The sequence below is a fragment of the Lithobates pipiens genome, unplaced genomic scaffold (assembly GCF_037356315.1).
Source record: "Lithobates pipiens isolate NorthernLeopardFrog02 unplaced genomic scaffold, aLitPip1_a1.2 Scaffold_27, whole genome shotgun sequence".
Taxonomy (NCBI): domain Eukaryota; kingdom Metazoa; phylum Chordata; class Amphibia; order Anura; family Ranidae; genus Lithobates; species Lithobates pipiens.
This window is the reverse complement of record NW_027507788.1, coordinates 2,393,541-2,405,973: the sequence shown is the minus strand read 5'-3', so window position 1 is coordinate 2,405,973 and position 12,433 is coordinate 2,393,541. Positions and strand designations below refer to the sequence as shown.

Sequence of the window (12,433 nt, the reverse complement as noted above, 5' to 3'; positions counted from 1 at the left end):
GCTTGTGTAGGTCAGTCTTGTGGGATGTCGTCGGCTTGTGTAGGTCAGTCTTGTGGGATGTCGGCTTGTGTAGGCCAGTCTTGTGGGATGTCGTCGGCTTGTGTAGGTCAGTCTTGTGGGATGTCGTCGGCTTGTGTAGGTCAGTCTTGTGGGATGTCGGCTTGTGTAGGTCAGTCTTGTGGGATGTCGGCTTGTGTAGGTCAGTCTTGTGGGATGTCGGCTTGTGTAGGTCAGTCTTGTGGGATGGCGGCTTGTGTAGGTCAGTCTTGTGGGATGTCGGCTTGTGTAGGTCAGTCTTGTGGGATGGCGGCTTGTGTAGGTCAGTTTTGTGGGATGTCGGCTTGTGTAGGCCAGTCTTGTGGGATGTCGGCTTGTGTAGGTCAGTCTTGTGGGATGTCGGCTTGTGTAGGCCAGTCTTGTGGGATGTCGGCTTGTGTAGGTCAGTCTTGTGGGATGTCGGCTTGTGTAGGTCAGTCTTGTGGGATGGCGGCTTGTGTAGGTCAGTCTTGTGGGATGTCGGCTTGTGTAGGTCAGTCTTGTGGGATGTCGGCTTGTGTAGGTCAGTCTTGTTGAATGTCGGCTTGTGTAGGCCAGTCTTGTGGGATGTCGGCTTGTGTAGGCCAGTCTTGTGGGATGTCGGCTTGTGTAGGCCAGTCTTGTGGGATGTCGGCTTGTGTAGGTCAGTCTTGTGGGATGTCGGCTTGTGTAGGCCAGTCTTGTGGGATGTCGGCTTGTGTAGGCCAGTCTTGTGGGATGTCGGCTTGTGTAGGTCAGTCTTGTGGGATGTCGGCTTGTGTAGGTCAGTCTTGTGGGATGTCGGCTTGTGTAGGTCAGTCTTGTGGGATGGCGGCTTGTGTAGGTCAGTCTTGTGGGATGTCGGCTTGTGTAGGTCAGTCTTGTGGGATGGCGGCTTGTGTAGGTCAGTCTTGTGGGATGTCGGCTTGTGTAGGTCAGTCTTGTGTGATGTCGGCTTGTGTAGGTCAGTCTTGTGGGATGTCGGCTTGTGTAGGTCAGTCTTGTGGGATGGCGGCTTGTGTAGGTCAGTCTTGTGGGATGGCGGCTTGTGTAGGTCAGTCTTGTGGGATGGCGGCTTGTGTAGGTCAGTCTTGTGGGATGGCGGCTTGTGTAGGTCAGTCTTGTGGGATGGCGGCTTGTGTAGGTCAGTCTTGTGGGATGTCGGCTTGTGTAGGCCAGTCTTGTGGGATGTCGGCTTGTGTAGGCCAGTCTTGTGGGATGTCGGCTTGTGTAGGCCAGTCTTGTGGGATGTCGGCTTGTGTAGGCCAGTCTTGTGGGATGTCGGCTTGTGTAGGTCAGTCTTGTGGGATGTCGGCTTGTGTAGGTCAGTCTTGTGGGATGTCGGCTTGTGTAGGTCAGTCTTGTGGGATGTCGGCTTGTGTAGGTCAGTCTTGTGGGATGGCGGCTTGTGTAGGTCAGTCTTGTGGGATGTCGGCTTGTGTAGGTCAGTCTTGTGGGATGTCGGCTTGTGTAGGTCAGTCTTGTTATGCAGTTGAGTAAATAGTGGCATCAATGTTTCTTCTATAATGTTCTGGTTATTTTATCCAGTTGGTTGTGTTTTTCGGTTATGTAACGGGTTTGTGTGTTTTCCTCCAGATACAAGCCTTAAGGATGGCCTCTTCCACGAGTTTAAGAAGTACGGAAAGGTGACATCGGTGCAGATACATGGGGTATCTGAAGAGCGATACGGTCTGGTCTTCTTCCGGCAGCAGGAAGATCAGGAGAAAGCACTTAATGCATCAAAGGGCAAGCTGTTCTTCGGCATGCAGATAGAAGTCACAGCCTGGGTCGGTCCGGGTAAGTTGCCCCTCTGAGGGTTGCCCCTTCCTTTACGCTTTGGCCTTAAGGCTGATCTCCAAGCTGGTCCAGATGAACTATGACCTTCACTAATAGATGTGCCCGCTGTATGGAGCCTCGACTACATCCAGTATGCAGTGCTGGGTTCCGGTGTCTTATCATATAAGGTCCTCCATCCGATAGTGTCCGCTGCGTACTGAGCATGCGCAGTACACACCAACACGGATTCTGAAAATTGCCGAGGATGAACGGCGCCTGCGCCGTGAGTCCAGGTTCTATCCCCACTATCCAAGTGGACATAGAGTAGGAATATAAAAGAGCCGAGCGTAGCGAGGCCGAGCCCGAAGCGTGGTGAGCGAAGCGTGGTGAGCGAAGCTCGCCCGCGAGGGGCCCTCTAATATTCACAACCCTATGTCTGCTTGGATGGTGGGGCTAGCACCTCCACTAGCGGCGCAGGCGCCGTTCAGCTTGGGAGATTTTCCAAAGCTTCGTCTGCTCTGTACTGCGCATGCGCAGTACGGCGCGGACACTATATGATGGCCGGACACTATATGGCACAACACCGTCACTGAGGTGAGAACTTCCTGCCTCGCACCCGTAACAAAGCGCTGCTCAGCCGTTCACATGGAACTTTTGTATTCTATATATGATTACAAAGCTTCCTGTGATTGGCTGAGGCGGATGACTTTTTTTTTATTTTTTTATTTTTTTTGTGAATCAACGTTATGAGTAGAGTGATGGACTTGCATAGAGGGAGAGGAGCAGTAGAGCACAATCGCTCTGCAGCATTAAGCCGCATTCAACATTCCAGACAGCAATCACAGGCTGGAACCCCAGCGCGCGGTTCCCAATGATTAGCTGTGGGAGGCAGTCCCATTGATGATTGGCCCTGAATGCAGTCTGTTTATGTCCGGGTCCGATCACTTGCGGGTGATCGCTATGTGCGGAAGTGGCTTCAATTAGCTGCAGGAGGCAGTCCCATTGAAAGCAATGGGAGGCTGCTGGCTTCTGCAGCTAATCGCAGCCACTCACATGTAATTGCTCATGCAGCGATCACTAGCGAATAATTGGCCTTGAATGCAAACTAGGTCCGGGCCTAATCACTCGCAGGTGATTGCTGCATTGTGTATGAGCCAACAGCCTCTCATTGCTTTCAGTGGGGCTGCCTCCCGCAGCTAATCATTGGGAACCCATGCTGAGGTGCTTGTATGTAATCTGTGTCTGGCCCACTGCAAGTGAGAATGTGTCCTTACTAAGAAGGAAGCAGCACTGCATAGAGTACATATATATGATTGGTAACAAACGATATCGGTTATTAACCAGTTGCCGACCGCCGCACGCCGATGTACGTCGGTACAATGGCACGGGCAGGCATAAGGACATACATGTACGTCCCTTGCCTCCCGCGGGTCGGGGGCCCGATCGGGGCCCCGCCCGGTGCCTGCGGCGGTCGGAATTCGTACGGGAGCGATCCCGGACGAGGGGACGGCCATTCATTCATGGCCACCCCCTCGCGATCGCTCCCGACGAATAGAAATCCCCGGTGACATCACTTCCTCTCCTGTAATGTAAACACAGGAGAGGAAGTGATGTATTCTCTCCTCCGTGTCGGTATTTTTCGTTCCGACACGGAGGAGAACGGATCAGTAAGTTGCACCAACACTCACACACACAGTAGAACATGCCAGGCACACTCACACCCCCCCTTTACCCCCCGATCACCCCCCCAATTACCCCTGCCCCCCAGTCACAGTGACACCAATGTCATTTTTTTTTTTTTTTTTTTTTTTTTTTGCATTGGTGTCATTTGTGACTGTAATAACTGTTAGGGCAGTTAGAGTTAGCCCCCTTTAGTTCTAATGTACCCCCCTAACCCCCCCAATAAAGGTTTAACCCCGTGATCACCCCCCGTCGCCAGTGTCACTAAGGCTGGGTTCACATTGCAGCGGTTTATGAGAACGAATGTGATTCGCACCGCACTGCAGTGCAAATCACATCCGATCTCTGTGCGATTCGAGTTCAGCCATTCGCCGCACCCGCCGCACCCGCCACACCCGCCGCACCCGCCGCAAATTCGCACGGGACCCTTTTTTTGGCCCGCAGCAGAATCGGATCGCATGGGTGTTCACACCATGCGATCCGAGTTTGCAGATCGCACTGCGATATGCGAACTGATCTGGGGGTGTCAGTAACATTTCACTGACACTCCCAGCAGTTCGCATAGGGCAGTGTGAACTGCCGCCGGGAGGCATGCGATGCGGGAACCCGCCGCGGATTCGCGGCGTTTCCGCATCGCTCCAGTGTGAACCCAGCCTAATAAGCGATCATTTTTCTGATCGCCGTATTAGTGTCACAGGTGACGCTAGTTAGGCAGGTAGGTATTTAGGTTCGCCGCAGCTTTTTATAGCGCCAGGGACCCCCATATACTACCGCATAAAGCCCCCTGATTGCCCCCTAGTTAACCCTTTCACCAGTGATCACCATATAACTGTTACAGGTGACGCTGGTTGGTTAGTTATTTTTTTATAGTTTCAGGGCACCCGCCATTTATTACCTAATAAAGGTTTAACCCCCTGATCACCCGGCGGGTGTCATTTGTGACTAATAACTGTTAGGGCAGTTAGGGTTAGCCCCCTTTAGTTATAAGGTACCCCCCTAACCCCCCCAATAAAGGTTTAACCCCGTGATCACCCCCCGTCGCCAGTGTCACTAAGGCTGGGTTCACATTGCAGCGGTTTATGAGAACGGATGTGATTCGCACCGCACTGCAGTGCAAATCACATCCGATCTCTGTGCGATTCGAGTTCAGCCATTCGCCGCACCCGCCGCAAATTCGCACGGTACCCTTTTTTTGGCCCGCAGCAGAATCGGATCGCATGGGTGTTCACACCATGCGATCCGAGTTTGCAGATCGCACTGCGATATGCGAACTGATCTGGGGGTGTCAGTAACATTTCACTGACACTCCCAGCAGTTTGCATAGGGCAGTGTGAACTGCCGCCGGGAGGCATGCGATGCGGGAACCCGCCGCGCATTCGTGGCGTTCCCGCATCGCTCCAGTGTGAACCCAGCCTAATAAGCGATCGTTTTTCTGATCGCTGTATTAGTGTCACAGGTGACGCTAGTTAGGCAGGTAGGTATTTAGGTTCGCTGCAGCTTTTTATAGCGCCAGGGACCCCCATATACTACCGCATAAAGCCCCCTGATTGCCCCCTAGTTAACCCTTTCACCAGTGATCACCATATAACTGTTACAGGTGACGCTGGTTGGTTAGTTATTTTTTTATAGTTTCAGGGCACCCGCCATTTATTACCTAGTCTCACTAGTGTACCCCTAAATTTAGGGGTGTCTACTTTCCAAAATGGGGTCATTTGGGGGGGGTTTGTGCCATCTTGGCATTTTATGGCCTTCAAAACTGTAACGCCCTTAGAAAGCCTGAAGGCGGTGCTTGGTTTTCGGGGCCCCGTACGCGGCTAGGCTCCCAAAAAGTCCCACATATGTGGTATCCCCGTACTCAGGAGAAGCAGCAGAATTTATTTTGGGGTGTCATTTCACATATGCCCATGGCATGCATGAGCAATATATCATTTAGTGACAACTTTGTTAAAAAAAAAAAAAAAAAAAAAAAGTTTGTAATTTTCCCGCAACTTGTGGCAAAATATAAAATATTCCATGAACTCAACATGCCTCTCAGCAAATAGCTTGGGGTGTCTACTTTCTAAAATGGGGTCATTTGTGGGGGTTTTGTGCCATCTTGGCATTTTATGGCCTTCAAAACTGTAATAGGTAGTGAGAAGTGAACTCAAAAATTTACGCCCTTAGAAAGCCTGAAGGCGGTGATTGGTTTTCGGGGCCCCGTACGCGGCTAGGCTCCCAAAAAGTCCCACATATGTGGTATCCCCGTACTCAGGAGAAGCAGCAGAATTTATTTTGGGGTGTCATTTCACATACGCCCATAGCATGTGTGAGCAATATATCATTTAGTGACAACTTTGTGTAAAAAAAAAAAAAAATTTTTTTTTTTGTCATTATTCAATCGCTTGAGGCAAAAAAATAAAATATTCAATGGGCTCAACATGCCTCTTATCAATTTCCTTAGGGGGTCTACTTTCCAAAATGGGGTCATTTGGGGGGGTTTTGTACTGCCCTGCCATTTTAGCACCTCAAGAAATGAGATAGGCAGTCGTAAACTAAAAGCTGCGTAAATTCCAGAAAACGTACCTTAGTTTGTAGATGTGACAACTTTTGCGCAAACCAATAAATATACAATTATTGACTTTTTTTTTACCAAAGACATGTGGCTGAATACATTTTGGCCTAAATGTATGACTAAAATTGAGTTTATTGGATTTTTCTAATAACAAAAAGTAGAAAATATCATTTTTTTTCAAAATTTGCGGTCTTTTTACGTTTATATCGCAAAAAATAAAAATCGCAGAGGCAATCAAATACCATCAAAAGAAAGCTCTATTTGTGGGAAGAAAAGGACGCAAATTTTGTTTGGGTACAACATTGCATGACCGCGCAATTACCAGTTAAAGCAGCGCAGTGCCAAAGTGTAAAAAGACCTCTGGTCATTTACCAGCAAAATGGTCCGGTCTGAAAGTGGTTAACAGAGATTGATCAAGTAGGCAAATCTTACGCTCTGTTCACACTTGTAGGACTCCAAAGTCGCATGGCTTTGGGTGGGTGCAACTTGTTTTCCCTCTTCATAGTCAGACCCAGTGTTGCATGTAAAACACTGAGGTACAACTTTAATGCAACTTTTGTGGGTTAACATTGCAGTGTATGACCCTCAAGTTGCATGAAAGTCGGGCCAAAGTAGTGCATGAGGTACTTTGAAGTCGCTGCGACTTTAAGTCGCACATATATGAATGGATATTGGGAAATATGGGGTACAACTTGTCATGCAACTTGGATTTTTAAAGTTGCATGACAAGTCGCACAAGTGTGAAAGGGGTGGTGGTCCCATTCATTTAAAGGTCTTTAATTTGCCCCGATGTCCTGGCCATGTGATCTGTAGTGTTGCTGAATAGTTCTTGCCGTGCCGCCGTTGGGGCCTGCTACTTGCAGATGCCGGGTGTGTTGTATCACTGAACATTCCTCATCTCTCAGGTGACTTTCTTTACATTTTGATTCTTGTTTTCCCTCCAGAAACGGAAAGTGAGAATGAATTTCGGCCTCTGGATGAGAGAATAGATGAATTTCACCCCAAGGCCACCCGCACCCTTTTCATTGGTAACTTGGAGAAGACCACCACGCACCTCGACCTGCACACCGTATTCCAGCGATTCGGAGATATTGTGGTATGATGGCCTTCTATGACTCTACACACTCCATTGTCTCCCCTGTACAGTCGTGTCGATCGCTTGCTCAGTGTTTAGATCAGTAGTCACCTTCCAGCCTCGCATGATGCTCAATATCTTCAGACCCGAGATGCAAACGTTGAATCTGGCTTTCATTAGCAATCAATACATCCAGCTGTAGTTTTGTGTGTCTGTCCATTTTTAATCCTGTTAAGTTCCAGCTGGGTGTGTGTTCGTTCTGCTCTCGCACGATCGATCTGACTGTATTCCTCTCCTCTGCTGTCCAGGATATCGATGTGAAGAAGTTGAATGGGGTGCCACAGTACGCCTTTCTGCAGTACAGCGATATCACCAGTGTCTGCAAAGCCATTAAGAAGATGGATGGAGAGTACCTGGGGAACAACCGGTTGAAGGTATGGAGCGCCAAACTGAATCAGCTTCTGCCCTGGAAAGGTCAAGCTGACTGCAAGGCGTTGGAATGGAATGTCTGCAGAGTAGCTGGGCCATCCTAGCAGTGGGGGCTGCTCCTTCTCCACATGTCCTGTACAATAGCTATAACCTGAGGTGGTGACCTTCTCCCATTTATAGGGCTTTCCAGCCAATAATAAATCACCTAATAGCTTCTTGTGTCTCTCCAGGGCCAAGGTCTGTGTTTAAAGTAAAACTAGAGGCAAAACTCCCCCACCCCCCTTGTATAGAATAAGGGAGGGTTATAACCCCTGTTGGATTTTTTCTTTTTTTGACCATCTGTGTCCCACTGGGGAGATTTCCCCTACACTTCCTGTCCCATATCCAAACTGGAAGCAAAAGGAAATCCCTGAAAATCGTGATCCCAGGGAGCCCCCTAGTCTGCAGACTCGTGATCCCAGGGAGCCCCCTAGTCTGCAGACTCGTGATCCCAGGGAGCCCCCCTAGTCTGCAGACTCGTGATCCCAGGGAGCCCCCCTAGTCTGCAGACTCGTGATCCCAGGGAGCCCCCCTAGTCTGCAGACTCGTGATCCCAGGGAGCCCCCCTAGTCTGCAGACTCGTGATCCCAGGGAGCCCCCCTAGTCTGCAGACTCGTGATCCCAGGGAGCCCCCCTAGTCTGCAGACTCGTGATCCCAGGGAGCCCCCCTAGTCTGCAGACTCGTGATCCCAGGGACCGCCCCCCTAGTCTGCAGACTCGTGATCCCAGGGAGAGCCCCCCTAGTCTGCAGACTCGTGATCCCAGGGAGAGCCCCCCTAGTCTGCAGACTCGTGATCCCAGGGAGAGCCCCCCTAGTCTGCAGACTCGTGATCCCAGGGAGAGCCCCCCTAGTCTGCAGACTCGTGATCCCAGGGAGAGCCCCCCTAGTCTGCAGACTCGTGATCCCAGGGAGAGCCCCCCTAGTCTGCAGACTCGTGATCCCAGGGAGAGCCCCCCTAGTCTGCAGACTCGTGATCCCAGGGAGAGCCCCCCTAGTCTGCAGACTCGTGATCCCAGGGAGAGCCCCCCTAGTCTGCAGACTCGTGATCCCAGGGAGAGCCCCCCCTAGTCTGCAGACTCGTGATCCCAGGGAGAGCCCCCCCTAGTCTGCAGACTCGTGATCCCAGGGAGAGCCCCCCCTAGTCTGCAGACTCGTGATCCCAGGGAGAGCCCCCCCTAGTCTGCAGACTCGTGATCCCAGGGAGAGCCCCCCCTAGGCTGCAGACTCGTGATCCCAGGGAGAGCCCCCCCTAGGCTGCAGACTCGTGATCCCAGGGAGAGCCCCCCCTAGGCTGCAGACTCGTGATCCCAGGGAGAGCCCCCACTAGGCTGCAGACTCGTGATCCCAGGGAGAGCCCCCCCTAGGCTGCAGACTCGTGATCCCAGGGAGAGCCCCCCCTAGTCTGCAGACTCGTGATCCCAGGGAGAGCCCCCCCTAGTCTGCAGACTCGTGATCCAGGCAGTCCCTACACTACATACCCAGGCTTCAGTCTCCAGAATAGTAGTTTTCAGATGATATAAATTGGTGTTTTCTGTTCTACCGGAATAGTGCGCTTACCTGATGACTTTTATTCCCTACAGCTGGGCTTTGGGAAAAGTATGCCGACCAACTGCGTCTGGATAGATGGCTTGCCCTCCAACGTCACTGATCAGTATTTAACGCGTCATTTTAGCCGTTACGGGCCTGTGCTGAAGGTAGGTGGGCAGCTGGTGGCCTAAGATGAACCTACATCCTCTTGCATCTTTTCTGTCCTTTTCCCTCCTTAAATCCATATATTGTCAGACATGATGGCTGCCTACGTTAGAAAGACACAACGCTCTGTAACACATTGTTTTGTCTGTGTTTGTAATAGTAAACTTTATTGTACACTTTAAAACGATCAAAGTCTGCACTGTCCTTAATGGCAGGCGACACTTAGACACAAAACAGACAGCTGATAGGACACCCCTTGCACTATAGAACCATAATAATGATTGATTATTCCTCCCTTAGTACAAATCTACAGCTGTCTTACCAGTAACAATAACCTACGGGAGTACACAGAGCCGGACCATAGATCCTTACCATAGATCCTCACCAATACAGCCTTGTGTTAGCGCTAATTTGTAGGCAACGTAGACTGCTAAAGTCGGCTTCTTCTTTTTTTGTTTCCTCCGTTGGGTTAGAAGATGCTATTGAATCAAAGCAAAAAAATCCTCACTGAAACAAGACGATCGCTGATCTATAACCGAGTCCTACGTGGGCGCCGCTCTCATGTCCTCTGTTCTTTGTTTGTTTTTCCCTGACAGGTGGTGTACGACCGCTTTAAAGGCATGGCCCTGATTCTCTACAGTGAGATTGAATTTGCCCAGGCAGCTGTAAAAGAGACCAAGGGGAGGAAGATTGGTGGGACTATCGTTAAGGTGTGCACAGACCACCTTAATATACTGTATCATGATTTCAAATATTCACATAGGAAAAATTTCCATCCTGATCTGGTTGTGGCAGTTGGGGGGGGCTATAATCAAATATTGTTACTAGAAGGATGGGGGGGGGGGCGGGGCTTTAATCAAATATTGTTACCAGGAGAGGGGGGGGGGCTATAATCAAATAATGTTACTAGAAGGATGGGGGGGGGGCTATAATCAAATATTGTTACGGGGGGGGGGGGGCGCTATAAACAAATATTGTTACCAGAAGGACAAGGTGTGCTATATACATACACAGAAGTTTTACAAAACAAGCAAAGACAAGGGTAGCCATGGATTGTGTGCAGACCATATAGAAAAATTGATGGCCTAAAATCGAAGTTTATTACAACAGGATTTGAAATGACCCAATCGGAAAATACTGTAGGTCATTAAATAGGTCTGTTTTCAGCTCATATTGGATGAAAATAATGAAAAATCACTCCACATGCAAATATTTGACGCGTTTCGAACATTCTTCTTCAGGAGTACTTGTGTATAGAACCTATGAACATATGTTATAGACCTAATTCCAGTTAAAAACAGCAGATGTAACATAATAACCAAAAAGCAGAGATTAACATTGTCACTTGCCCAAGATATAATGACCAGGCAATTTTTTGTCTTTTGGTTGAACTAGATGGATGTAACTTTAACTGCGCCGCGGTCGTGCAACGCTGTACACAAATAAATCTTTTTTCTTTTTTCCCACAAATTCGTTCTTTTGGTGGTATTTGATCACCTCTGCTGTTGTTTTTTTTTTTTTTTTTTTTTTTTTTTTTATGATATAAATTTAAAAAACACTGAATTTTTTTACTTTTTTTTTTACTTTTTTTTACTCTGCTATAAAACATATCCAATAAAAAAAAATTCATCAAAATCTAGTTTCTTCATACATTTTGGCCAATATGTATTCCACTACATATTTTTGATGAAAAAAAAAAATCCCAATAAGTGCATATTGATTGGTTTGTGTGAAAGTTATAGCGTCCACAAGCTACGGTATTTATGCTAGATTTTTTTACATTTTTTTTAATATATACTAGTAATGGCGGTGATCAGTGACTTATAGCGGGACTGCCATATTGTGGCGGACAATCAGACACTTTTTGTAAACTGGTGACACTAATACAGTCACTATAACAATGACACTGGCAGAGAAGAGGTTAACAGGGGCAATCAAAGGGTTAAATGTGTGCCTAAGAGCCGGTTCACACAGCGGGCGATGCGAGGCGACACGACTCGCCTCGCCTCGCAAGTCGCCCCCGTTCTGTACAATGGAACCGTTCTGAGAGGAGCGACTCGAGTCGCTCCGACTCAGAAAAAAGGTTCCTGTACTACTTTTGGGCGACCTGGGGGCGACTTGCATTGACTTCTATACAGAAGTCATCTGCAAGTTGCCGCTGAGGTCGCGGCAGGACGCGGCGAGGCAAGTCGGAGTCGCCTCGCCTGCAGTGTGAACCGGCCCTAACAGTGCATGGTGCATTCAGTGTGAGGTGCTTTTACTAAGGGATGTGTCGGTTTTTGTTCCTGCTTTGCACAACAGAGCTCTGCATTGTTTACATTCACAGAGTCAAAGTCAGTCAAAGTCAGTCTGCCCTGACTTCCTCCTCTCAGATCAACGGGTGCCAGCGGCCAGTTATTGGCCGGCACCGGCTGATTGGCTTGTGCTGTGACTAATCACAGCACAGCCAATGCGCCCCTTACCCAGAGGTGCCGGATCATGTATTGGATACGGGATTCAGCGCAGGAGAGTCGCTCTGACACCATACTCCTACGTGACGAGGACAGCCGGCGGATAAATAGATAAGAGGGTTTTATTATACCAAAGTGCTGCAACCCCCAATGCTTGTTCTGAACACTCATCATCAAAAGGAAGACCTCTACCACATAGGGGGAGTTCACACGGAGGAGGTGTTCATCAAATTGTGTCTTCTCCAACACAGAAATCACAGTACACCAATCACTTCATAGTATGTGTCAGATCTAAAAAGATCTGCGTTATACTATCTGTTGGTGTATTTGTAAGAACAAGCGTTGGGGGTTGCAGCACTTTGTTATTATTAAACCCTCTTATCTGTTAGGTTACAACTGCTGGTTTTAATTGGAATTCAGTCTATAACATATATATGTTCGTGTCCATAGATTATATTCACATGTACTCCTGAAGAAGCAGAATATTCGAAACACGTTGAATTTGCATGTGGAATTTCTTGAATCCTTTTCATCCAATGTTTTATGATCTGCAGCATTTTTTGCTTGTGTCATTTTAATTATAATAAAGTTCTTGATTTTAGTCCATTTCTAGTCGATTTTTTTTTTTTCTATATGGTCTGCACACAATCCACGGCTAGCCTGGCCTTTGCTTGTGCTGCCTCCCTGGTAGGGTGGTGTGTAGCAGAGTGTTGGCCTCGTGTCTC

The 12,433-nt window shown here is 48.7% G+C and overlaps 1 protein-coding gene across 5 annotated transcripts in view; it reads left to right on the top strand.

Annotated features, from left to right (window-relative positions):
- The window catches only part of SPEN (spen family transcriptional repressor), a gene marked incomplete at its 5' end in the record, with an annotated part of 76,188 nt that overhangs the window by 47,469 nt on the left and 16,286 nt on the right, over positions 1-12,433 (top strand). For 4 of the 5 annotated variants that reach the window (XM_077456278.1, XM_077456277.1, XM_077456275.1 and 1 more), the window contains 5 exon segments: positions 1,612-1,812; positions 6,967-7,118; positions 7,406-7,531; positions 9,147-9,260; positions 9,855-9,968. In XM_077456278.1, coding sequence (XP_077312404.1) covers positions 1,612-1,812; positions 6,967-7,118; positions 7,406-7,531; positions 9,147-9,260; positions 9,855-9,968 — 707 coding nt within the window. 5 annotated transcript variants of the gene reach the window in all.